This window comes from Hipposideros armiger, unplaced genomic scaffold (genome assembly GCF_001890085.2).
Source record: "Hipposideros armiger isolate ML-2016 unplaced genomic scaffold, ASM189008v1 scaffold_254, whole genome shotgun sequence".
NCBI classification, from domain to species: Eukaryota; Metazoa; Chordata; class Mammalia; order Chiroptera; family Hipposideridae; genus Hipposideros; species Hipposideros armiger.
The window spans coordinates 797,381-823,293 of NW_017731604.1; the positions used below are offsets into that span (position 1 = coordinate 797,381).

A 25,913-nucleotide genomic window follows, 5' to 3' on the forward strand; every position below is an offset into this window, starting at 1 on the left:
ACTCAGCAGATTTTTCAACCGAAGTTAAGATATTAGATATTTGCTCTGTAGTCTTGCTTTAGTGCCCATAGTGTTTTACTGGGTCAGGCGCTGATTTGTGGCAATGAAAACGTACTTATAAACGCATTTCCAGTACACAGGACGAGCACAACCTCCCCCGTGCCTGCCATGGGGCGAAGACTAAACTTCCGCCCGCATTCCAAACACACCCGCCTGCCCGTTCCCCGCCCCCTCCACGCCTGGGTCTGGGACAGAGGAAATCAGGAAATTAGCGGAACGTTGAGCCTGAACGCTTGTAGCTAGTACGACTGCTTCGAGAAAAGAACACTTCCGGCCGGCGAGGACGTACCCTAACTTGTGGTTCGGTCGACCCCAGCTTTCACATTCCGATTTGCCACGCTAACGCTGGGAGGCGGGCTTGCGTCTGGGTCACGCTCTCCCATTGGCTGCTGGCGCGGCGGCGGTTTGGAGTGAGGCTTGCACGTTGAACTGAAGGCTGTGTGGAGTATCGCGGCACAAGGGCTGGGGACTACCCTAGTGTCTGGTGGGAATCCAGGACCGGGTCAGGTCTGGGTCCCCGGGGGATGGATCTCGTGTGTAGTGCGTGGTACGGAAAGAGCATCAAAGAGAAAGAGTTGCCACCATTCTGGGCCCAGCGCATCGTGGTCGCTTGGCTCAATAGGGCCGAGTGGGATCAGGTGACGGTGTATCTGTTCTCCGAGGACCGAAAATTGCAGCGGTATGCGCTGAACCGCATCTCGGTGTGGAGGAGCAGGTAAAGCAACAGGCTCAGCCCTGCTCTCTACGTGCTGGTGGCGCCTCACGTCTTCCTTTGTGGAATTCCTGTCAGGTCTTATTCTCCAGCCTTCTCCCAAATTGCCCGATGGTACCCCTATGAGTGGTTTGGGCGTTGTCTCTCTCTCAAGTACCTGAGGAAAAGTCGCAGCCAGGCTCTTGCACTAATCCGGTTTGCGGAAAGAAAGGGGGTGTGCCTCAGCAACCCTCTTGTCAAATCTGCGAGCTTTCCCCCATTCCCCCATCTTGGGGAGGGGGCGGGAGGGACCAGTGTGGCTGATCCAGGGCTGAAGGAAGAGGTTAGCACCCCAGGGGGATTTCCGATTTGAATTAGGTTTCTGGCCGGAAGCTTCCGTGCAAAACCATGTTTGAATAGGGCGCCTAGTCCAGTTGGTAAGATTGATTTGGAAGCAGACAAGGAATGAAGGTCTCAGAGATAGGGTCTTCTCCACCAGAACGAGTTGAGGGTTTCAGGGTGAAAGAAAGAGGTGTGTCCATGCTGAGTTTTGCTTTGATTGCTAGCGGTTAGATGTCCTGTGTGTAACCTAGCCAGCTGCTCGTGCCCCGTCTATTATTGGATCCCAGCGACATTACCCTCCCTCTTCCCACCTTCTTGATGTGTGCCCGTTCATGTGCTCTTGAGCCACTATATATTTGTAGACAATTCCAAATACGTATACAATAAAACCTTGGTGCGAGTAACGTGGTTTGTAAGTGTTCCGCAAGAGGAGCAAACATTTCTAATACATTTTAACGTGGTAAAGGAGCGATGTCTTGCAATGCGAGTAGTTTGTTTCCAGAACGAATTATGCTCGCAAACCAAGGCATTACTAATATACACATTCCTACTTGGAATAGCCTACAGCAATATATATATATACATACAGCTATTCCAAATACATAGGTTCTGAGGTGGAGGGTGGACCAATGTAAGGGACCTTTATGATGGTGCTGGACTGTGGCCCTTTAGGTTAGGCAACGAACTCCCCCTGGCAGTCGCTTCTACTGCTGACCTGGTACGCTGTAAGCTCATGGATGAAACTGGTGGCTTGGGCACCGATGAACTTAGACTGCTCTATGGCATGGCGTTGGTCAGGTAAGACCTACATGGGTAGGGGTAGAGGGTGCTTTGGGGGCAGGAGTGGGGTGGGGTAGCATGTTATGAGCAAATCTTGGCGTCAGGTGCTACTTGAAGCAAAAAGCCTTGTGAGTCCCTGTGTATGGGTCACCATGTGATTGTTTGACTGGACAGCTTCTGTCAACACACGTTCTTCTTTTCCTGAGAGCCTTCTATCTTATTTTTTTTCCTTCTCTTTCTTGGAATGTGGGGTGGGGGTGGTTCAGAAGAAGTGATCTCTGTGGGACTCTTCCAACTTTGACAGTTGACTTTTTTCTTCCCCTTGAACTCTTTCACGCAGAGGAACTTTTCTGAATGGTTCAAAGTCCCTGGCCATGGTTTAATGTGGATTTTTCCAACTGTGCCCCATACTACCCTTTTCTGCTTCTCTTCACGGACACTGAAAAATTGCTAAGTTGTGGAAGCGGAGACATGGGCTGGGAGTTCCTGACTTACAGAGTGACTCAGAGCAGTTTTAGCTGTCTCATGCACATTGGGAAAAAGGCTGCTGCTACTGGGTTTTCTCATCTGCCAAAGTCTTTGCTCGTCTCACCCCATTCCCTTTGTCTGCCTTGAGGGCCTTCCTAGCTCTTCTGACCTTCTCCATTGTTTAGCTGTGTTCCCCATATCATTTGACATAGTCCTTTCTTCTGGCCTTTATAACAGTGCGTTCTAGCATAATATGCTATAGTATGTCATGACTGTTTCACCTAGACTGAACTCTTCAAGGGCAGAGCAGTTGCCTTATTTACCTGTATGGGTTCAGGACAGGGCAGATTCAGAAAATGTTGGACTGGATGGAACTGTCCCTGCTCTGGCTGATACCGTAAGAACAGGACAGACCAGTCAGTGGGAAGGCTGTAGAAATGTAAGGTGTCAGTAACTCAGCAAGATGTTTTGAAGTTCCACTGGTTTGAGTAAAACTGTTACTTGGGCTGTGCCACTTATTTCTCCTCCAACCCCAGGTTTGTGAACCTTATTTCGGAGAGGAAGACAAAGTCTGTCAAGATTCCCCTCAAGTTTCTGGCTCAGGAGGTATGTATGCTAAAGTGTTCTTTCTCAACTCTCTCCCCAGGAGGGTTCACTAAATGGGGCATGGAGTGACGTGGGCAGAGTCAGACTAGCTCATCCCACCACTGCCTGCCAAGCCCAGCAAGAACCCCAGAGCCTCAGCCTCCAGCTTGAAAGAAGCAGACTTGCTCCCTTGCTCACGGCTGCTGTCTTCAGTGGGCTGGGCTTGCCCAGCTTGCTGAGGATGACCCAGCGAAGCTGAGGCGCTCAAATGGAATGCATTACTGGGTGGGGACAGGAAAGAGGTGGCAGTCACAGCACCTGCCCTCTGGGAGCTGACTGTCTGAGGGAGGACACAAGCTCAGCCAAGCAGCATGAAAATGCCAGGCTTTCCTGCCCTGAGTGAGTATATGAGCTGTGTTAGAGGCCAGCAGAGCAGGCTAGTTCTCAGCCAACAAGAGAAGCTTCCTGGAGGAGGTATGGGAAGAAGAGAGGGAGGAGGAGGGGTAAAGGGAATCCAGGAAGAGGGACTGGTACAGACAAGGCAGAGGGAGGCTGGAGAAGGTGATTGTTAATGCTCGTTCACAGGAATCTCTTTGTGGGAGGAATGTGGTTGGTGGTTGGGGGAGGCAAGTGTCTCTTCTGATTTTCAAGACTAACCTCCTCAGAGCAGTAAAAGGAATAAGGAGACCTGGTTTCTCATCTTGACTCTGCCACTAAGACCGGAACGTCCTCTCGGGACCTCAATTTATCTTCTCTATAAAATTGGGGGAGGCCAGGCTAATTCATCTTTGTGGTCCCTCCAGCTTTAGTAATTTCTAATTTCTGCACTCATCCCCCCCCCCGCAATCAGGTAAACATTCCAGATTGGATCGTTGACCTTCGCCATGAGTTGACTCACAAGAAAATGCCCCACATAAATGACTGCCGCAGAGGTGAGTCCACAGGGAGTATATCTATCACAATTAAGCCCAGGATCCTGGGCTGGGTGGCACTGCGGGGAGAGGGAGAGTGAGGAGGGTTTCTACCGAGGGTCAGAGCCAGGACTAGGGTGAGGCAAGTGAGGCACTGCCTTGGGCACAAACTTTAAGGGGCACCAGAAGCTGAGTAATCAAGATAGATAACATTTTAATGTGGAAAAACCCATGATGAACAAAATACCAAATGTTTAAATGAAGACAGTGTTAGTATTACTGAATTCTTTTGCTTTAGGCTCTAATACGATCCTGTTTGATATCTTGATTACTGAGTTTATCTAGCATTCCCTTAAATTTTGTACCTGAGGAGGAGGTGGGGGGAAGGGAAGGTTGAGAGGTGTGAGCCATCAAGTGTCATGAACCCAGGGGACCTTTGGATACCCCATTCCAACTAAGAGCCCCTGATTCAGGCTGGCCAAGGCCATGTAACCAGCTGACAGGGCTGTGCCTGTTCTCCCACTTATCAGCCCTGTGCCATTTTTTGGCATCCCGTCTCCAAGTCCAGTATTAGGGTTTTTTTTCTAGGAAAGGTGCTAGTAAGCAAGAGAAAGCAGAGACTAGGAGGTTAACTCAGCAAGAGGGGCTGCTTTGGATATTGGAGATTTGTGCCTTCTAGGAGCCCAGCCTCTTTGGGGCCTTCCCGTAATGCTTGCAAGGTGAGGCTGCCAGGAGCTGCTTGCCTGTGGCTGCTTCTGTGGCACTGTCTTCCTTCTTCCCCTCCTTTAGGCTGCTATTTTGTGCTGGGTTGGCTCCAGCAGAACTACTGGAGCCGCCAAGTGGAGAACAGCCTGCGAGAGTCCTGGGAGTTGGAGGAGGACAAGGAAGAGACAGATGAAGACGACCAAGAGGAAGAAAAGAAAGTTGTTGATGACATCACAGAACAGAAACTGGAACCTAAGGATGAGGAGAAGGGTGCAGAGCTGGATGTCAGGGCTGATGGAGACAGCAAAGAAAACAGAGAGGTTGACGAGCATTTGGAAAAGGCTCAGAGACATAAAGAGCTATATGGTAGGTATCCTTGAATGGGCAGAGAGGAGCCCAGGATCCTGGAACTCAGGTGTAGCATTTTCTCTGGGGCTTTGGTGAACCTTGGCTTAAAAGAATTACTGTCAGGGCTGGCCGAGTGGCTCAGTTGGTTAAGAGCTCGCTCAAGAGTTTGAGCTCTGAGCAACAGCGGTTCGATGCCCGGCCCAAGCTGAGCTGCCAACAGGTGGCAGGATGGCTCAGCTTAAAAAAAAAAGAAAAAAGAATTACTATCACAAACCACTTTCCTTAAGCCCTGTGAAGTACTAGAAGAATTCTAGTTACTCAAGAAACGAGGTGAGAGGGGTTCAGAATCCCATCAGGAGAAGGGGCTGGGCTGCCCGCCCTATCTGTTTCCCTATTCTGTTTTCAGAAAGAACCCGAGAACTGCTGGTATCATATGAAGAGGAGCAGTTTAAGGTAAGAAGGTGCCCTTGACTTGGTGTGTTATCACCTGCCCCAGCCATTTCTTTCCTCTTGCCAGCTACCTGAGAGAAGTCCTGAGAAGGAATTGGAAAGAAAAGTGGCAAAGCTTGAGGGAACTTCTTGGAAAGAGAGAGGGGGGAACTAGGAAGGAGACAAGAGGAGCAGAGTCGAGTTGGCTGATTCTTCACACTGATGGAAGGGAGCAGATGATGGAAATTTGTGGATAATCTGTCCCACTGGGTGGTAGGGAACAACTGGGCCTACGTAGGTAGTTGCATAGCCCCGCAGTACTGCAGATGGTCAGCAGATGGCGCCCAGGAAGTTTCCTAGATCAGGTGAGGTTGAGGGGCGCTACTTTTAGCAGGAAGGGAGGTAGCTTAGAAACAATTTAGCTCAACCCTTCCTTTTCACAGATGAAGAAGTTGAAATTATGGATAAGTGAAGAGACTGGCCCAAGGTCACATAGGCAGTTAGTGATAGAACCAGGATTAGAAATTGGATCTCCTGATTCCCTTTCTTCCATAACCCATTGCTTCCCCTTCACCCCTTGGCCCAAGGGTCTCTGCCCAACTCCAACCAAATGTCCCCACTGAATATCTCAGTATTGGGATATCTGGTCATTGGGAGCCATAGGGAACTGGGGGGCAAGGGGAGGAAGAGGAGAAAGTCTGGCATTTGAGGGCCAGATATTTTCAATTGCAGGGCCAGTAGGGGAGTGATGGACCCACTCGTGCAAGCCCTGCCCCGTCCCCTGAAGGGAGGTGCTGAGAGGTCCTATGGGAAGGGGTCCTGAAGGGCTGGGGGTGGGTTGCCTGGCTAAACCAGCCTTCTGATGGGACCTTCTTTGCTGGCAGGTGCTGGAGAAATTTAGGCATTTACCTCAGGCCATTAAGGCATGGAATAAACTGTCTCCACCTGTAGAATGCATCCTGGCAGAGCTCAAGGGCATTACATGGGAGAACAGGTGTGTAACTAGGTAATCAGGGGCCACCTACTCTCTAGGGTAGAACGCAGCAGCCTCACTGAAATCAGTTTCCATATCTTAGCTTGCCAATCTCTGCTGTAGGAAATCTCAGGGATAATCCTTATACCCCATGGGGTGACCCTGCATTCTGCATGACCCTTTTCCCCTGGGCCTGCCAGCTACCAGGTGGGGGTTGCTGACTCTGAATCACTACAGTGGCCAGGGGCAGGAATGTCCCCTGTCATCCATGTCCTAGCCAGCTTTGTTCCTCTCTGTCCAGTGGTATGTGCAGCTCTTGGCAACTAGGAAAAGCTTTCAGTCCTTCACCACCTTGCTGCCTAGTCCTTGTCTAAGTTTGCGGTAAGAGATACCTGGCAGGCACCGCTGGTCTTTTCTTTTGAAATGCTATTGGAGAGTGTCAGCATCCCCTGTATAGTCGCGGTTGGGGGAACAGGAGGGGCCTTCCCAGGGCCTGGCTCCTCAAAAGACTAAGTCCCTCACTTCTCAGTATGGCCATGTGTCACGTCCAGCGTGGCAAGGGCAAATGGGTCTCGAGAGGAGCGACGCAGATTGAATAAAGTCAAAAGACAAAAGTTAGATTTGAGCGAGACCAAGGGACTCAGCCAGAGAAGACTGAGCCCCGAATTGGGTCAGCATATGGTTTTTATTAAGAATCTTCAAAGAAGTAAAACTGCTGTCAATCAATTAGCAACCGTGTGTGATTTGTGTGCCTTAAGGCCTCTTTCTATTAACATATCCCATTGTGTTCCAACAAATGCTATGCCTTCACACTTCCTCCACATAGCTCCAGAACACTTGTTACTGTGTCCTCCCAGGGGAGATAACTATTATCATTCCAATAGGTCCCAGTCACCTGAGACACTCCCCAGAGAGATTACGTGCCTCAAGTCATACCCAGACACTCCCTCCTAACTAATAGGGTTAGAGGCTAATGTAGGGGGGGTGGTATTGGAATCGGCTGTAATGCAACAGCCATGCACCTTCATTCCTCCCCCCACCCCCCAAAATAGTGCTTAGTTCAATCCAGAGCAGTCAAACAGCATCATCTGTGCCTGTCCTTCCTAGCTCTTGGGGACTCACTACCTAAATTCAGCTGGAAAGGGCTTTGGGGAGCTTTCCTCTGAGAACCTGTGGAGGCAGTGCTAGAGCTTCTCAGCTGCAGAGGTTGGAAGGAATCTGGCATGGAGCAGAGCGTGTAGGAAGGTGGTGTGCAGATGGCGGAGTAGGCCTGGGTGGGAGCCTCAGTGCAGGTTGGGGTGGTCCCTGGAGTTTTGTTTTCTTTTGGCCCCTGGAGTTTTCACTCCCAGGATCCTACTAGGTCCAAAGGTGTTTTATCAACGTCTGCCCAGCCTAGGCTTCTTGGCTGCACCCTTCAGCAAAGGGGAGGTTGGTGGCCCCTTCAGCAGCTGGGAAAACTCCTTGTGCCCCTGTGCAGTAGTATGTGTCTAGCTGTGCTGGATACCGACCTGAGGAGGTGGGAAGTGGATAGAAAGACAGACAGCTTTCCTTCTCAAGCCTGGTGGAGGGAGGGATCTGAGCTCATATGACAACTCTCCAGGCACTGAGACACCTGGGGAGCTCTCCTTCCCCCTTTAGGCCTGTTCAGCTAGGAGAGCCTCTCTTGGGGGAACTGCTAGCTCTGGAGGAGATAGCTAGCTATTTTTGGTTTCAGTTTAAGCTAGATGGGGATGAGGGATTAACCCTAGAGCCTACACTTTCAACCTCTATAACTTAGTTCTGGGTTTTTGGAGTCTCTAGGATAAAGATCATATTTGGTCCAGCAACTGAGTCCTCAGAGTTTCTGCTTCTAGGATCTGAAAGAGAGCAACTGGGGAGAAGGGGTGCGGGTTAGGAGACTGGAGGAGTGTCAAGAAAAATAGTCTGAGCAGGAACTAAAGTCTAAAGGCACTTGACCCTGTGACCCCAAACATTTAACTCCTCTGTGGGCCTGAGACTTTTCTCCACCTGTGCTTTCCGGCTTGTTCAGCTGCTGCTGCTCTTATTATGGGCCTTAGATCAGCACATGCTTGGTAAATGCTTTTTCAAAACTCATTGATGCGACCCTGGCCCCACCCCTGCCCCAAGAGGCCGAGTCCTGAGAACCAACTGTCAGCTGCCTGCCTTTTCCCCCATGCTGCTTTGACCACTTGAGCCAGAGCATTAGCTGCCTTGGAAGTGTGGGGGGGGGCGGGGAGGGGGAGTGAGTAGGAGAGGGTCTTCTGCCTACTTCAGTTTGCTTAATTGAGTGTCCTCTTGCTCCAGGGAAGCTGTGCTGGATGCTTTTCTGGATGATGGCTTTCTCATCCCCACGTTTGAGCAGCTGGCAGCTTTGCAGATAGAGTATGAAGGTAGGGTCCTGGGGGCTCACGGCAGCCTAGGGTACTGTGTTTTGGGGACAAGAACACCAGGGGTGGGCTGGGTGGCCCTGGGCTAGGGGGTAAGGGCTGTTACCTGCCATTGCATAGCCTCTGGAAGCCCCTCTGGGCTGAGCAGAACAGGGAGCCTCACTGATAAGCCCGTGCTGGGCTTTTCATAGGTGGCCTGGAATTGGGTGGGGTGGGGTTGGGTGGGGAGTCTTTATGCCATTATTGTGCTGTATTAATTTTGATTTAGCCACTTGCTAGAGAGCTAGAACAGCAGAACTGGAAGGGCCTGTGAGGTCATCTAGTCCAACATCCTCATGTTACAGATGGACAGACTGAGGTCCAGAGAGGGGAAGGTACTGACCCAGAGTCACACAGTGAGTTACTGACAAAGCTGAAGCTAGAACCAGAGTTCTTTTTCTTTTGTACTCTGTCTTGAGTCCGTTGTTCGTTTCCAGATACTAACTTGTTTCTCTCCCCGCTGCTCTGCTCTCCCCTTTCCTCCTGTTCTGCGGTGGGAACCCTGTTTTTGTTGTTGGGGCCTCTTTTCTTTCTCCCTCTCTCTCTTCCTCTTCTTTCCTCCTTTCTGTCCCTCCTTTCCGCTTTCCTTCTCCCTCCTCCTCCCTCCTGCTCCTTGTCTCCCGTTGCCTGCCTTGCTCTTTCAATGGCTGTCCCTCGTAACCAGAAAACATGGACTTCGGTGAAATCGTGGTGCCAAAGCCATTCTCTCAGTTCTGGCAGCCCCTGCTCAGGGGCCTGCACTCCCAGACGTTCACGCAAGCCCTGTTAGAGAGGATGCTCTCCGAGCTGCCAGCCTTGGGGAGCAGTGGGGTCCGGCCTACCTACATCCTCAGATGGACCGTTGAACTGATCGTGGCTAACACCAAGACTGGTGAGGGAGACTAGCCCTAGCCCCAGGGCCTAACGCAGCCCAGTCAAGAGCATCTGCCACTGTCCTCAGCTCGGCTGAATAGCACCAGGCGGACACCTCCCTGGTTAAAGGTTTAAGTTTGCCTGAGAGGGCCCTGCAGCATCAGTGGAGAAATCTCCCTCCACCTTTTTCTTCTTAGAGCCAACTAAATGAGCTGGGGGCACAGGGCCCTGAATGCTCCGAGCAGCTGGGAGGTATAGAGTGGGGAGTCTGGGGGGATAGGGAGGGACAGAACCAAGCTTTTCAAAGTGCAAGGTTGGATGGGGTGGGGGCTTATTGGTTCCTTCTCCTCAAGCCCTCTCTTCTCTCTCAGGAAGGAATGCCCGCCGATTTTCTGCAGACCAGTGGGAAGCGAGAAAGAACTGGAGGCTATTCAACTGCTCTGCCTCCCTTGACTGGCCCCAGGTGGTTGAGTCCTGCTTGGGCTCACCTTGCTGGGCCAGCCCCCAACTCCTTCAGCTGTAAGTCTCTTGAATTCATCTGGTAAGAGGGCGATGCCCTGCAGACCTCAGGGCTGCACAGCCCTAGAATGGCAGAGTTAGACGGGCCCTTGCAAGGACACCTAGTTCCGTCTTCCTCCTACTAACCGATGAGAGAACTGAGTCCCAGAGAGGGGAGGGGTAGGGTATTCTTGCCTAAGATCACACAGCTTAAGGCCTGGCTGAACTGAGTCCAGTGTGAGAATGGATGAGACAACCCCCTTAGAGTGCTTAGCACAGTGGCCTGTACAGAGTAAGTGCACAATAAATGGTAGCTGCTGTTTATCATTGAACCCGTCTTCTGACTCTAAGCCCAGTGCTGACTCCTCTGTTATCTTTCCAAAGTATACCTCTCATAGGTGCTCAGCAACCTTCAGTGGCTTTCTGCTATCTTCCTGATGATGTCTAGGCTTCTTAGCCTGACATTCAAAGATCTTTCTGATTCCGCCCCAACCTATCATGGTAACCACACCTGTGATTTCCCTTTACCCAATCTGCCCTGGGCACTGTGGTCAAACTGAAGATTGCACTGGTTCCTATAAATACCTCTGGTTGTCTCCCTTTCCTTTTCTCTGTCATTTCCTGACCCTGAGCCACTTCCCTCATACTCACAGAAGGCTTTAGCACCCGATTTCTCTTCCTGCTTTCTTGAGCAATATCTGTTTCATTTGAGTGACCCATCTGACACTCTGCAGCTCCTCAACTCTGGTGACTTTCATTCTCCATGACACTCAGCAACCCATTTCCACCACTCAGACCTGTTCCATCTCTGAAAGCTGATACCCCAGCATCCCACTCGACGACCACCACCTCTTGTCTTTCCAGTCCTCACCCTCACATCCCATGGCATCTGCTCTTTGCCTGCATCCAGACTCCATCCCTCCATTTCCTACCTCCCTCAACCTTGCTTCCCCTTGATCCTGCCTGTGGTTGATCACTTCAGCCACTCATCAGGACCCTTGGCTCTGCCCATCCTTTGTCATATCTGACTTGCAAACCCCCAAGCTGGGATTGATCCCCACTCTGCTTCCCCGACTCCTCAGCCCGGGGAGCTGAGCTCTGCTGGAGAAAAACCACATAGCACTGCGGATTGCTGCCACTGCAGAGGTATGATTTTTAATCTCGGGCCAGGCCTCAGTTCTGCTTATCTGAACTTTTACTTGTTTTCTGCCCACTTCCCCATTTCCTGACTGTTGTAAACCCTTACCACTCCCCTCAAGCCCCTCCCCCTTTCCCATTTCACCCTAGCTTCCTCAAGCACATGGAGGCAGCCAGCAGGGCCCCCTCGACCCAAGGTACAGTCCTCGTGAACTGATCTGCGGCTCCACTCAACCTTCTCGCCAGTCTCAGGACGAGGTGGCCTTGCCCTGCCTCAGAGCCTGCTCCTCCGCCTGTGCTCTGGAGCTACCTCGGCCAGCATCGCTGGGGCTTCATCCCAGCCTCTCCCTTGCTCTACTGGCTCTTGCTCTTCAACCTATGAACGTGCCTGAGTTTTTTCCATCTTAAAACAACAATAACAACAACACAAGCAAAATCTCCTTTGACCCTGCATCCCTCTGTTGGGTTCTCACCAGCTTCTCACTCCTTCCGCTCCCATCAGAACATCTCAAAAGAGTAATCTACACTCAGCAATCTCGATTTCCTCACTACCCTCTTAACACCTCACCCTGCTGCAATTTGGCGTTCACCCCAGAGCTGCTTTGACCTTCTAATTACCAAATCCAGTGGGCCCTTGTCCATTGTATGTCTGCTGCATTAATGCTGTTTACCACTCCCCCCTTGAAATGCCTGTGCTTTTCCACTAGTTCCTATAAAGTGCCGAGGCCCATTTCTCTCTATCTAGCCCAGGCCTTTCCCCCAAGATTCAACCTCCTATATTTGACAGCATGTCAGACAGCTCCCCTTGGATGGCCCACAGGCACCTTACTGTGACCAAAAGAGAATTGGTCATCTTACTCCCCACCCCAACCCCAAAGTGGTCTTCCTCCTCTGCTCCCTATCTCACTTGGTGCCAGCACCATCTACCCTGTCATGTTGACTCTCAAATACTTCCCAAATCTGAGATTTTGTGTTGCTGTGTCTACTTCCCTAGTGTCTCCTTCCCTTTACCAGACTAAGCGTTTCAAGGGCAAGGGCTCTGAATAGCCATCTGTACCCAGGACACCACACAAGGCCAGGCCACAAACAGGCCTCAGTAAACATTGTTGAACTAAACTATACTCTGCTGTCTCATTGGCAGCAGTTCTGTCTTTGCTGGGAGCTGACTCCATGCCTGGGGAATGAATGAAGTGGGAGTCTGGATGCCAAGACCCTCTTAGTCCCCTGATCGCCCCATAGAGCCAGAGTTTCCTGAGCCCTGATGCCATTCGGGGCACGGTAGTAGCTTAGAAGAGAGAAAAAGTAGCCTCATAGACAAAGACAACCAGGGCAAGACTGGCAGAAGATGGGACTGAACCAAACAGTCATATCTCCAGATGTGTGCGCTCTAGACTGGAAGTGATAGGGATGGGTGGGCAACTGGGAGGAGAACTAAAAAGGCCTGGAGTGGTAAGGAAAGCATCCCAGACATTTGAGCAATTCAAGCATGAAAAAGAAGAAAGCAAGTTTCACAGCCAGAAGGAACATGGCATGTGTATGTAATGGGGGGAGGGAGTGAGAAGAGCAGCGTGGAGAGGTTTGGATAGGTGGCCTTCAAGGTACTTTCCAATCCTAAGTGCCTGCAGAGTGGAAGCTGCTGGTCTTGGAGAAGTCTGGACCACAGAGATCTTCTCCCGACCCAAGCATACCAGAAGGATGCGACACATGCCAGCAGTAACAGCGGCTCACTTGGGTACGATTCCTTGTGCACAGATCCTGCTTTGCCCAGATAATCAGTGAATCTAGTCCTAGTCACCCCGTTGCACAGATTGGGAAACGGGATTTCCCCAGGTATTGTGCTGCAAGTCAGAGCTGGGGCCGAAATCCAGATCTTCAGTCCTTAACGCCTGTGCTCTTCCTGCGGTGTTCCATCAGATCACATTACTGAAAAAAGCCTGTGATTAGGCACATAAAAAACTTGGCTTTTGTTTTCCCCAGAGAAAAATTAAAAGCTACCACTGGCAATTAAGTGTCAGGCATGGTGCTGTGTTTTTATGGAAGTTATTTCATTTGACACAGCAGTCTTTGGAGATGGACGTATAATACCCTTATTTGACAGATAAGAAAGACATCGGGACTTCGAGGAGTGAAGTGATTTATCCAAAAGTCACATGGTTTGTTGATGGTGGGGCAGGGATTTGGGCCCAGGTCTTGCGAGTCCAAAGTCCACCTTTCCACCAACCTGACCTGTGACCCGGCAAACCCGAGCAAGGAGATGCGTTTTAAAATTCGTATCACCCCTGTACCTCAGTGGTCAGGCTGGACAGCTCGAGGTAGCGGGTGGGTAATAATAAACAACAGTGATACGGTATCTTGCCAATGCCAAGTGCCTAGGAATATTATTAATCATACTAATGGGCCACAGTGAGAGAGAAGAGTTTCTGTCTGGCTTTTCCTCTAACAAGGCTGGAAGCTTCTCAAGAGCTTCCCCCAGCCAGCCAACATCAATTCAGCTTGAGCCAGTGTCCTCTTGGAATATGAAATTAGCCCCGCAGAGAGGGTCGCCCAGTAGAGTCACCAGCCCCTAGCCCTGCCCCCAGCAACCCGTGACCAGAGACCACACATACGTGGCCAGTCTGCCTGTGGAGCCCAGAGAGAAAACAGCTCCCTGAGAATACATGGCCCCTCAATGAATGGCCCACGGTTCAAACATGATATACCTAGAAGAAACTGTGCATCTGTCCACCCCACCCGTGCCTCCCTCAGTGACCAGGTGCCTGCTAGGTGCCCGGCTCTATGTGAGGCTCACGCTCTTCCTCCCCAGAAGCTCTCCTCCCCAGCGGCTGTGTATCTGTTAGTGGGTTTGCTGCTAGCTCCGTTCTTTGTGTGCACTGTGTCACCATCTTTAACTCCCCTGCCTGACTCCTGCCATCTGGTAATCAAGCCCTGCTCTCTGTCCGTCCATTTGTCTGTTTGTCTATCCTTCACAGCTTCTCTCCCCCACCCCCTCATCTCCACTGCCAGTGCCCTAGGTCAGCCCTCACCAACTCTCCCTGGTCTCCCTGCGTCCAGGCTGCCACATCCAGGCCGTCCTCCACACAGGCACCGTGGCGATCTTCAGAAACGCAGCTTCTCCTGTGCTCAGTTATCAGGTGACCCCCTCTGCCCAACACACACACTTCATTCACCTTTGTGGCCCGCTCTTCCTCCCTCAGCTCCTCAGCACAGCCCTTCCCCTGGAGCCAGGTTTCTCACCACATGCACACAGCAGTGTGCTCGCTCTTGTCTCTGCACAAAGCCCTCCCTCGATCTCACCTGTTGTCCTGTGCTCTCTGCCTCCCCTGAGCTCCCGTAGTGCCCGGGCTCCGCAGTGCTCATCTGGCCTCCCTCCCACATCCTGCTTTGTCTTGTCAACTGCTGCTTTTTTTTTTCTTTTTCTCCATTCCAGGCTGGGCTGTAGTTGTTCCCAGAAAGGTATCCCACTTTTGTTCGAGGCAGAAGGAGCCCAGCACACTTGCAGGCATATCTTTGGAGCTCGGGACAGATTGCTCAGCTAGGCCAGGGGAAGGGAGGGATCTGCCATTCTCAGGTCCAGCCCTGCAGGCCTATTAACTAGTTTGTGTATTTACATAGCATTTTAGTACAGATTAATAATAGCTATCATTTATTGCATGCCCACTATGTGCCAGGCACTGTGCCAGGCATTCTATAAGTCAGGTGCCATTATTGTCCTCATTTTCCCGAGAATGGAAGTGAGCCACAGATGAATCACAGAGCTTGTTCAGGGTTCATGGTCTTGTTTCTGTGTTCTGTCTGCTCTACTGCACTGCCTTTTAGAGGCAGGTCTGGAAGCTCAGAGACCAAGTTCAAACTGTGGAGTGTTGGGTATGAAGTGACTTGAGATTTTGAATCTTTTTACCCCATCCTTCCCTTTGCTCAGCATCTTCAAAGCCATGGGGCAGCTCCTGCCAGATGAGGACCAGAAGAAGCTTCTGGGCATCTGTTCCATTTATACCCAGAATGGAAAAAACAGTCCGGCGCAGGAGGGCTCAGAGACCTCCCCCATTGGGAAGTCTGCATACACGCTAGACAGCCTGTATGGGAACCTCAAACCAGCTGGCTCCAGCTCCGGGCCTGAAGGAGAAGGCCAGCAGCAGGAGGAGCAGGGCAGCCTTAATGATGTCAAGGAAGATGAGAAGGAGGAGAAAGAGGTCGTGGAAGACCAGGTGGAAGAGGAGGGGGAAGAGGAAAATGATGATCGGGAGAAGTGGGGGGAGCATGATGATGCAGATGATGACGATGAAGATGCAGATGATGACGATGAAGAAGATGAAGAAGATGATGATGAAGGCAGAATGGAGATGGAGCCTTTCCCTATGGAGGTGGAGTCCCCCACTGCCGAGCATGCCAGGCTCCTGGCCCAGAAAAGAGGAGCTTTGCAGGGCTCTGCATGGCAAGTTAGTTCAGGTAAGAATCCTGACTCCCACTTTCTCCTCACCAGTCTGCCCTCACTGGCTGGCTCCTGAGGCTTCCTTTCACCCTAGAGAAGAAAGAGAGGGAAAAGTTGCAGGAGGTAGCCTGCGTGAGGCAAGCCTGGGAGGCAGTCTGGTGTATGGATGACAGCTAGATTCCGTCCCCCTTAGGATGGAGAGTGTAAGTACCAGGGACCTAAGCACTGTCATGCTGCTGGCTGCTTCACACAGAGAGCAAGTTCAGAGGGGATGCTGTGGGTGTGGGCCCCGCACAGCAAAACCGAGCAGAACATGAGAGGTAGGGAGTGGATATATGTGTGATTCGGCATGTGTCTTTTCATGTGCAGCGACGCAAGGCAGAGAGACAGTACTCTTTGTATAGATGAGGTCTGACAATTAAGTTTGCAAACATCCTAGAAAAAGTGCTACATACCTCACTGCTGAATATCACTATGCTCACCTTTGAAGTACTCCCCTTGGGAAGCTATGCACCAACGCCAGCGCTTAATCCACCCTTCAAAGTAATTTTGGAACTCTTTCTGGAATGGCCATCAGAGCTGTCATCGTATTACCCTTGATGTCCTGAATGTCATTAAAATGTCTTTGAATATTTCCTTTATCTTCGGGTAAAGAAAGAAGTCATTGGGGGCCAGATCAGGTGAGTAGGGAGGAGGTTCTAATACAGTTACTTGTTTACTGGCTAAAAACTCCCTCACAGACAGTGTTGTGTGAGCTGGTGCATTGTCGTGATGCAAGCGCCATGAATTGTTGGCGAAAAACTCAGGTCGTCTAACTTTTTCAGCAGCCTTTTCAGCACTTCCAAATGGTAAACTTGGTTAACTGTCCAGTGAGTACAAATTCATAATGAATAATCCCTCTGATATTAAAAAAGGTTAGCAACATTGTAGCAACAAGTTCTCGAACCTAATTGTCAGACCTCGTATGTGTGCGGTTATGTACACAGGGAGGCTGGGTGGTGATGAGACAGGATTTTGCTGTGTGCATGAGAAAGAAGGAACCCAGGGGCATTGAATCAGGAAGTGAAAGTCAGATCAGGAGAGCGAGAATAAGGAGTGATATGGTTTTTAGGTGAGCATACAAAGCTGGGAAGGGGATAAGGAGGGTTGGGTGATAAGAAAGTAGGGGAACATGAGTCTGCTCCTCCTGAGGCTGGTCTTTTGAGTGCCCTTATTTAGGTTAGGGAGCAGGAACCTTAAAGCAGGGCGACCCCAAAGGAATGAAGAGTGGTATGTGTGAGTGGGCGTGGGTGTGTGGACACACTTAGATGTGGGACACAGCCTCTGTGATGGAGCCTGATGGGACGGAGGGAGAACAGCTGGGACTCGGTGTGGTGTAGGGAGGGCATGGTGGGGAAACATAGCAAGAGGGGACAGGTGTACATGTGTGTGCAAGGGCTGGGGCATAAAGACTGAGTGCTCGGGGTGAGGGAACATGTTTATGTCTGTGTGTGTGAATGAGTATATGCCTGCCTGTGCTGGACAAAGCAAGGCACAGTGACAAATCTCTTAGGGCAAGGAGGTCTGTGTTTGTGGGTCTTTGTAAATATCAAAAATGAGGCACGTTGACACAGGCAGAGAGAGAGAGAGAGAGGGAGGGAGAGAAAGAGTAGGAGGGAGGGAGGGAGGGAGGGAGGGAGGGAGGAAAGGAAGGAAGGGGGCTGTGAAAAGAGGTCATTGTGAAGTCACTGCACGTGTATCTGTGCATATACACATACGTAGTTATGGATGGTTTTGGAAGAGAAGGCAGGGTTGCCAAGACCCATGGGGACCAGGAGGTATCTGTATGAGGGAGAGAAGTGGCGGCAATGAGGTGGGGGTACATGGAAAGGTGCAAGAATAGGCAGGGAGCCCTCCATCCAGAGCTCGCCTGTGTGTCCATGCTGCCACTGATGGAACATGCACAAGAGTGTAAGGCTAGAGAGATGAGGCAGTGATGCAGACAGGGTTGGCGATGTTGGGGATGGAGAGCGAGGGTCGCCAGGTCAGTGACACGGTGGCGGTGGTCCTTGTGTATGCAGCTCTCTGTACACACAGGGCAAGGCAGGGTGTCAAGACATGCACAACTTCCTTCCTATAAAAGAGCCAGAGGGTGGGCAGATGGGAGGGCAAAGGAATAGCCCTTCCTGACGGCTTCTATGGGTAACATAAATAGCTAGTTGATACTTTCTAGAATGCATTATGACTGGGAGAATTCTTTGGGTACCAGGAGGCCGGAAACTGGATCTACTTGGAGAAGCTCACTAGTGAAGGCTTCAAATGAAAACATTGGATGCACTGGTGTAAGCATGGGGGTGGGGATTTAGTGTAACACTGTGTGGACAGTGTGTAAGCGATGGGGCAGGGCAGAGGGGTCGAGAGTGTCTGCCATAGTCCATTTTTAAGTGGAGTATCTGGGATGGAAGGAAGGAGTGGTTTGTGAACGTGGAAAGGCTAGGACATTAAAACCTTTCCCTCCCCCCTTTGCCATTGCTTCTGTGTGCATACACACATATGGGGATGCAGTAACATTAAGATTATTGGGTTGTATGACTGTGTGAGAGGTGTAGGAGGAACAGAGGAAAACTGGGAACACTCGTTGAATGGAGGGCTTGGTCTGTGTGCTGTGTGTACACATAGGCGGTGGGGGTGGGGTATACAGTGAGACAGTCCTTCCTAGACAAGGAATGTTCTTTGTGTGCAGCTGGGGGCAATAAGACTGCAGGGGGCAGGGGGAGCATAATGTCTCTGAGAGGGAGTCCACCCTGCTGTGGGTGTGTATGTGTAAATCAGTTAAGGCAAAGCCACTGAGAAGTGGCGTGGCATTCAAACATGTCCGAGTTTGTGTATACATATGTAGGAACCCCAGATCATTCAGATACTCTATCTGTGAGTTTGGGGAGGAGGTGCAGTGGGAATTCTGGGGCATCCAGACTGTCCCAGGACATATATGTGTGTGGAAATGGGGGTGAGGGTTAGAGGCTGAGACAGTGATATACAGCCAGGTCTGAAGCAGATGTCATTGTGTCTGTGTGGGGACTCACCTGGGGACGTGGGAGAAGAGTGGAGAGGAACAAAAGTGTCTGTAGTTCTGTGCATGTGTGCAGGTGAGTGGTGGTGGGTGGGTGGGTGTGTGTCTGCACACATGGGAAGAAGGGCCATAGAGCGTGTAGGGGGGAGTGGGGAAGGGGTGAGGACTGCTGAGGTGGACAGGAGCGCTGGAGAAGTGATGCAGCGAAGAGAGAGGCTTAAGATACACGAAGCCCGTGCGAGTGGGCTCATTGAGGTGGGTGCATAGACGGGAGGTGGGGCTGAGAACGAGCTAATCAGTCGGCTCTTGCTTCCTCCCTTCACTCCACAGAAGATGTGCGGTGGGAGACCTTCCCCTTAGGCCGAATACCAGGTCAGACCGAGGACCCAGCAGAGCTTATGCTGGAGAATTATGACACCATGTATCTGTTGGACCAGCCTGTGCTAGAGCAGCGGCTGGAACCCCCAACATGCAAGACAGGGTGAGTGCCCATGGCGGCAGGATTATTCCCCGCTTTCTCTGCCTCCTGCAGGAGGGAGGAAAGGAGGGAGAGGACACAAAGTGGGGTGGGTAGGGGAGGTAGCTGCCCTCGGTCAGAGCCTAAACGAGTGAAGTATAAACTCCAGTCCCTAGCTGGGCCCTTGCCAGGATTGCCAGCCCCTAGTGGAGAAGCCAGTGAGGCAGCCACGTAGAACTGGCTTGACAGCCCTCTCAGATTCCATCCAGTTTGTGTCCGTGTGTGTGTGAGTGTGTGTGAGTGTGTGTGTGTGTGTGTGTGTGTGTGTGTGTGCGTGCGCACGCGTGCGTGCTCGTGCGTGCTCGTGCGTGCATCTTGCGAGGAGAGAATTCCATAACTTTCAACAGGTTCTCTAAAGGGTTTGCCACTCTCAAAAGGTCAAGAATGGACACTCTAATCCAACTTCTTCATGTTCCAGAGGAGAAAACAGGCCCAGAAAGCGGAAAGCATTTGTCTAGAGGTGCACAGAGTAGTCACTAGGCCTCCCCACACTGTCCAGGCATCTTGGTAGCAAAGCCTGTGCAGGGCTTCATGCTCTTCCTCAAAACTTGCCTCTGGATCGATCACAGGTGTGGGAACCCTTCGGTCATCAGGGAGCCTCAGAAACCAAGTAGCCCTTGCTGAGGGGCTCTGCTGGCAACTCAAAGGAGCCCGTCCAGGAGGCCCATGCATTCTGGAATGTGGGGCCATCGTGACTGGGAGAATCCTGTGTGTACCAGAGACAGACCCCTGTGGGCCCATGAAACTGAGAGTCTATTCCGGTGTCGCCTGCCCACTCCCTGGGACATGAGCCTGCCTTCCTTGGACATTCAGGGAGAGGGCTAGAGAAGCCAGGGGCCCAGCAGCAGGCCAGGCCCAAAGGCAGGTCGCATGGACTGACTGTCTGAGGCCAAGGCGCAGCAGGTCTCTTGGAGAGGAGAGCAGGCAGCTGCGGAAGCCAGGTGGTGTGTAGTTGGGAGTGGCACCCACACATCTGAGAGAGGGAGGGAGGAAGAGAGAAAGGGGGGGGGCGGGGACGGGAGAGGAGAGCTGAGAGCGCCTCGTCCCTTGGGTGAGACTGGCTTGGTGAGCACCACAGTATCAAGGGTGAAGTGTGGGCAGGTGGAGCTGACTTGACCCAGCTCCCATAACCCCTGTCATAGGGAGGCGTCCTCCACTGTAGTGGGCATCACCACCACAGCTCCTTGTCTCCGCTCCACCCGCTTGGCTTTGTGCCTTGAGCAAGTCCCTTTTCATCTCTGGGCCTCAGTTCCCTTGTCTGTAAGATGGCGGCTGATGGGAGGGGCTGGGATTAGATCTATAAGGGCTGTTTCAGCTGCAGTAGTGTCACCATGGATCTGCTTGAGAGGAGGGATGATGGCTTTGCTTTCAGCTGTCCCCCCTCATCAACCTGGGAGGACCCTTGACCTGCAGGAAGCAGGGGAAGCAAGAGTGTTCTGAGCAGGGCCAGGGAAGGCGAGAGGGCAGTGTCTCCCTAGAGCAATCTTAAAAGCCTGGGCTGGGAACTGGGCCCAGTCCTATAGCCCAAGCCTGGCCTTGGGCCTCTTAACCAGCTGTTGGAGGTGGGAGGGATCCAGCCCTGGGTCCTCTGGGTTCCCAAGCTCGGGGGCCGCCACTTGCAATATCTTCCTGCGCGTGCAGGGGTGCAGGTGCCCCTCCTACCTCAACCCACATATCTCTTGCTTTAATCTGGTTTATATATTAGGGCTCTGCATAAAGTTTCATTGGAAAAGTTCCATTCCTTCCCTACCTCCTTCAACTGAGGGGAGGGCACAGCCACCCCTGGGTCCCATCTGAAGTGGTTTCTCAGATTTGCTCTAGTCTCTTCTTTTTAAAGCTAGGCGGGAGGAGGGCCCTTCCGATAGACACACACACACACACATCAAGCACTCTTACCCCTTCCGGAGCCTAAAGCTGCCTCCTTCCTTGACCAAGTCTCCTGCCCCTCTCCGCAGCACCCTGGGCCTGAGCTGTGGCACTGGCAATGACAACTGCAGTGGCAACTGCAGCAGCTGCAGCAACGACAGCAGCAACTTGGAGGGCCTTCTCTGGAGCCAGGGCCAGCTCCACAGGCTCAAAAGTGGCCTGCAGCTCTTCTGATTGATGCGCACCTTGGTGCCACTCCTGCTGGGCAGCAGCCTGCCCCACCAGTGCACCTGATGATCTCCGAAACCACCTGGGAGACGGCCCGAATCAGCAGCATCAGCGCAGCTTTCACCACAATGGCATTTTAATTATGGTTTGTTTTGGTTGGGTTTTTTGAAAAAAATAAACAGGCAACTGTTGTTTTAGTGCTTGTGAGATGAGAGTGTGTGTGTGCTTGGGCCGAGCAATGTAGTTCTCCCTTTATTCTAGGGGCTCCAGAGAAGGCGGGATCATAACAGGGCTTTGAGTGGGAGCTGGGTCCTGAGGCCCCAAGGCCTCACTGCCCCTGATTGTTTCCACCACCAGACTCCATTCAGATCTTCTTGACTCAAACCATTTTCGCTCCCCGCAGCTGTAGTATGAGGCCAGCCCACTTGGAAGCATCAGACCCCCTGCAGGCCATAGAGCCCAGCCAGCACAAGACCCAGGCCTTCTGATGCTACCCAGCAGGCTTCTGACTCATTTCCCTGCCTGCCCTCACTGGGCACCAAACAGCAGTTGACAGCCAAAAGAAAGCTTTCTTTGTGATTTTCCCACTCCACTGGCCTAGAAAAGATAGAGTGGACTTCCTGTTGTGGGCACTGGAGCCAGAGAAATCCCTTAGGGACTGACCCAGAGTGCCTTCTCTATGGTCACCTAATTGCCTCAGACATTCAGGGCGTCTACCCTGTGTCAGCCAGCACTGAGCTGCCAAGAGACATGAATTAACCATGCTTTCACCCCTCAGAGCCCTCTGCCTGGTGAGAAAGGACAATGTCGCCAATTATGATAACCTGATGCCTCTGCTAAATGCCTCAAGGGAGCTCCGGGGTGCTACAAGTTCTTTTTTTCTCAGGGTGATATTTCCAGGGTGGTGGTTGACTGAGGTCAAATCTGGCAACAGTACCCCCCAGCCCCACTCTTAGGAGAGTGATTAGCTGGGCGAGACAGTGGGCATCTCTGTGGAACCAAGTTTGGGCCCAGAGAAGGGGAACAAGGGACAGAAGCAGACAACATTCCAGCCAAGAAGCTGGCCCCAAAAGTGGCTGAGCCACGGAATGATGGAGAGGGCTTATGCTATGAAAATGCCAAGGAGGGATTTGGTGGAAATGTCATGACAGCCCTCAGTCAAGGGTTTTGACTTGAGTTGGGAACCCGAGGGAGTCCCCAACACCTTTTAAAGGATATCCTGAATATCCCTGGGTATGTGTATGTAATCATTTTTCTAGAGTGGGCCCACAGATTGAATCCAGTTATCAAAGGGGTCCCTGAGCCCACCAGCCCAATAGGGTTAAAATTTCCTGTCCTGTGTGGACCAAAGCATTAGGCATGGGCAGAGCTGTCTCCTGCACTGATAAACGTGAAGTCAGTTTCCCTCCAGCTCTTCCCTCTCCTGCCACTTGGCTAAATGCTGTATGTCACATCCTGGAATGTCAGAGCGGAAGGAGCCCTCAGAGCATCTAGGCCACATCTAGTCAAGGGATTTGTGAAAGTCCTCTGGGAGATGGCTCAGATACCTGCTCCGTGGGAAGATGGTGCTACAAGTTCTTGGTTCCCCTCCACCACTTCTCTAGAACAGCCTGGATTTTAGCCATTGTGTATATATTGGTATCCTACATGGGATTTTTTTCTTTTTTGCAAAATGGGTTTTGTTGATAAAAAAAGTTTGGAAATTATAGTTTTAGTGTAGCCCCCTCATTTTGTGCATTGAGGCACTGAGGCAGACAAAAAGGGAAGGGGTTTGCCCAAGGGCAAAGAACAAGTTAATAGCTAGTGTAGATCCACATTTCTGGCAACATCAGCATCACCTGAGTACTTGTTAAAAATGCAGATATTGAACCCCACTCCTGACCTGAATCAGAAGGGTTGAGGGTGAGCAGCAATGTGGTTTAACAAGCTTTTCAGGTGATTCTGATGCACGCTCAAGTTTGAGATGCACTGGCATAGAAAAGAAAGTTATCTGAAGACCTAGGTTCCAGGTAAGCTCCACCACTTAACAGGAGCATCCTGGGACAGATACTACCATGGTTTTCTTCATCTGTAGAAGGAGGATAATATTTGCCTCACAGTCTTGTTGTAAGGATCAAAAGAGATAACAGACATGAAAATGCTCTCTAAAGCTTATGCTTACAAAGGTATGTATGAGGGATGTGAATTCATGCCAGGGTTAGTGGGCCTTGAACTCAGGAATCAGGACTCCATATAACCCAGGACAAAGTGCTGTTCCCTGGCCCTCAAAGACTGACCTAGAGATGAGCAGCAGGCTATCCGAGCTCATTTCTAGTCCAGGTCCAGAGAAAGAGCCATGGGTCATTGTTGGCTGGAATCTTCCTGAAACCTGGGATTTGTGAAGCCAAGTACCAGGGTGGGCTGCTACAGATGTCAGGGACAGGGGTGGAGGTAGGAGGGTGGCAGAGGGCCGACCAGGAAGCAACCTTAACCCACTGTCCTTGGATCTTTTCCTTCTGACTAGAGATCAGAGACTGATTAGGAAGTCTTTCAACTGCACACATTTAACTGGGGAACAGGGTTGGGGATCGAGGGGAGGGAGCATAGATTATATTATTATTTAACAACAGTAATTGAGAGTCACCCCTTCTGAAAGGAGACATTAATAATTCATCAATGATGAAGAACATGATTGTTGCCCCTAAGGAGCTCCTTGTTCTGTGGGGGAGTCTATGTGCCAACATAATTATAACAGAGTGACAAGTGCTAAAATAAAGGTATTCTTCAAGATGACTGCAAGGCCCACTGGGGGAAGGACTCACAATGTCTAGACAAGGATATGGGGCACCTTAATAGAGGAGGTGACATTAGCAATGAGCCCGAACAAGGAGTAGAAGGAAGGGAAAAAGGCTGGTGGGGATAGGATAAGAAAGAGCATGTCACATTGTGGCATCCGTGAAGGGCCCAGGATGATTGGTACGTGGGTTCCGTGAAGAAAATGTAGCTCCTGAGGCCAGAGGTAAGCTAAAGAGGGATATGGTCAAAGTAGTTGGTTTTCCACCTATGATTAGGGAGAGGCATGGAACATTGAATTGTCCCTTGGAATTCTAACTATTCTTACCACTCTCCCTACCCTCATGCTGCCACTGTCCTCCTTTTTTAAAAAAAAATTAAATGTATTGGGGTAAGATTGGTTAATAACATTATACGTTTTGGGTGTACAATTCTATAACAAGGAAAGTCTTAATTTACTAATTTCTTCTCTAAGTGTACGTCATTCCCTCACAAAAGCCCAAGTTCCAGAAGACAGGTCTCTCTCCCTAGCCCATTATAGGCCACGCCCCTATTTGGTACTCAGAAAGAGCTTGATACATGCATGCCTGAGAAATGTGAGAAGGCAGCAAGAGAAAGGGTCAGGAGAGATGAGCTTTTCGTCTCAAGGATGATAAAAGAAAAAAAAAGAGAAAGATTCTCAGATTCCTGAATAGCCCCTCTCAAAGGCTCTTAGGCAGGGCTCCCCTGCAGCCACTGTGGCTATTTCTGCCTTTAGAATGAGACTGGCCTGGAGTGGGGGTGGGGTGGGGGAGAGATGAGCAGGAGGCTCCAGAGAGGCCTGAGGGAAGATCAAGGACTCCTTGGCCTGGAACAATGAGACCAGGGCTCCAATCCTGACTTTGCCACTAACTCCCTGTTCAGCCTTGGTCAAATCTCGGTTTTTGGAGTCTCAGTTCCCACACGTATAACCTGATGGAGTTGATGCAGCTGAGCACTCCCCTAGTGACTTTTCTGTGAAGTAAAGGGTGCCATGTCACTTTTAGTTCTGATATTCTGGCTAAGGCTCAGCAGAGGATGCCTCTGTGACCCTGAGGCTATTATTCAGGGGACAAACTGTAGGTTGTTTACAAAAATAAGGCTGGGCTCTGAGCCCTCCAACTGGTTCTGACCCACCAGTGGGGAGGCCTGGTGCATCCCAACCCTGTAGAAAACACCAGTTGACTAGCATTTGGAGCTATATTAGTATACAAAAATTAGAGGTCATATGCTGACTATGATAAAATTTAGATGAACTCATTTGGGGAGACCCCGCTCCTTATAGCTTATCTCAAGATGCAAGTCCCAAGGACAGAAATTTAATTTTTTAGGAGCAAACTGGAGTGTATGCATATGTAAGTGTGGTATGGCTTTTGGTGTTGATGTTCTTAAAGAAACAGAGCCATTAGTGGTTAGTAGACAAATAGTTTATACAGTAAATAAGTGTGGTTACAGTTCATTGTTGTCAATGATACAGCATTTTCCATCATGATGAAAGGTGAAACAAAACCTCATGAAGTAGTCATAGCACATTCATGCTGGTACGAACGTATTGCAAAGCATTGCACGTGCACTATAGGGGCAGACAAGACTGGGGATGGAGTATATTTTCACTCACCTCTGGTTGGCTTTGTATATTTTGTCATTGAGACTTACATTATGTTTGGGTCAAACAAAAAACCCAAAGAGGTTTTATAAAAGTTTACAACCATTAAACAGTATTGTTTAATCCCACAAATGGATAAAGCAAACTACTATAGCTCAATGATTCACAAACCAGGACTAAAAATAGTCAATCTGCCTATGTATATAGCTAGCTACAATATGAT

At 50.7% G+C, this 25,913-nt stretch overlaps 1 protein-coding gene across 3 annotated transcripts; it reads left to right on the forward strand.

Annotated features, from left to right (window-relative positions):
- The first annotated feature begins 455 nt into the window (after positions 1–455).
- Positions 456–21,491, forward strand: LAS1L (LAS1 like ribosome biogenesis factor). 3 transcript variants are annotated; one of them, XM_019656107.1, is made up of 14 exons: positions 456–775; positions 1,766–1,891; positions 2,878–2,947; positions 3,777–3,858; positions 4,627–4,908; positions 5,297–5,343; positions 6,204–6,313; positions 8,597–8,682; positions 9,024–9,074; positions 9,383–9,589; positions 9,942–10,089; positions 15,125–15,651; positions 19,014–19,164; positions 21,156–21,491. In XM_019656107.1, exons 1-14 carry the CDS (start codon positions 585–587, stop codon positions 21,298–21,300), a joined length of 2,223 nt encoding a protein of 740 aa, XP_019511652.1. In that variant the 5' UTR covers positions 456–584; the 3' UTR covers positions 21,301–21,491. The 3 variants fall into 3 exon arrangements, with proteins under 3 accessions (XP_019511652.1, XP_019511653.1, XP_019511654.1); XM_019656108.1 differs by having other exon boundaries at positions 19,017–19,164; XM_019656109.1 differs by lacking the exon at positions 9,024–9,074.
- The last annotated feature ends 4,422 nt before the right edge of the window (positions 21,492–25,913 follow it).

What these genes read in the sequence shown, in the direction of transcription:
- LAS1L (XM_019656107.1), top strand. Translation starts at nt 585, where the DNA reads ATGGATCTCGTGTGTAGTGCGTGGTACGGAAAGAGCATCAAAGAGAAA. An exon ending in TATGGCATGGCGTTGGTCAG is followed by an intron (nt 1,892 to 2,877) that starts GTAAGACCTACA and finishes CTCCAACCCCAG; the next exon opens with GTTTGTGAACCTTATTTCGG. An exon ending in TGCATGGCAAGTTAGTTCAG is followed by an intron (nt 15,652 to 19,013) that starts GTAAGAATCCTG and finishes TTCACTCCACAG; the next exon opens with AAGATGTGCGGTGGGAGACC.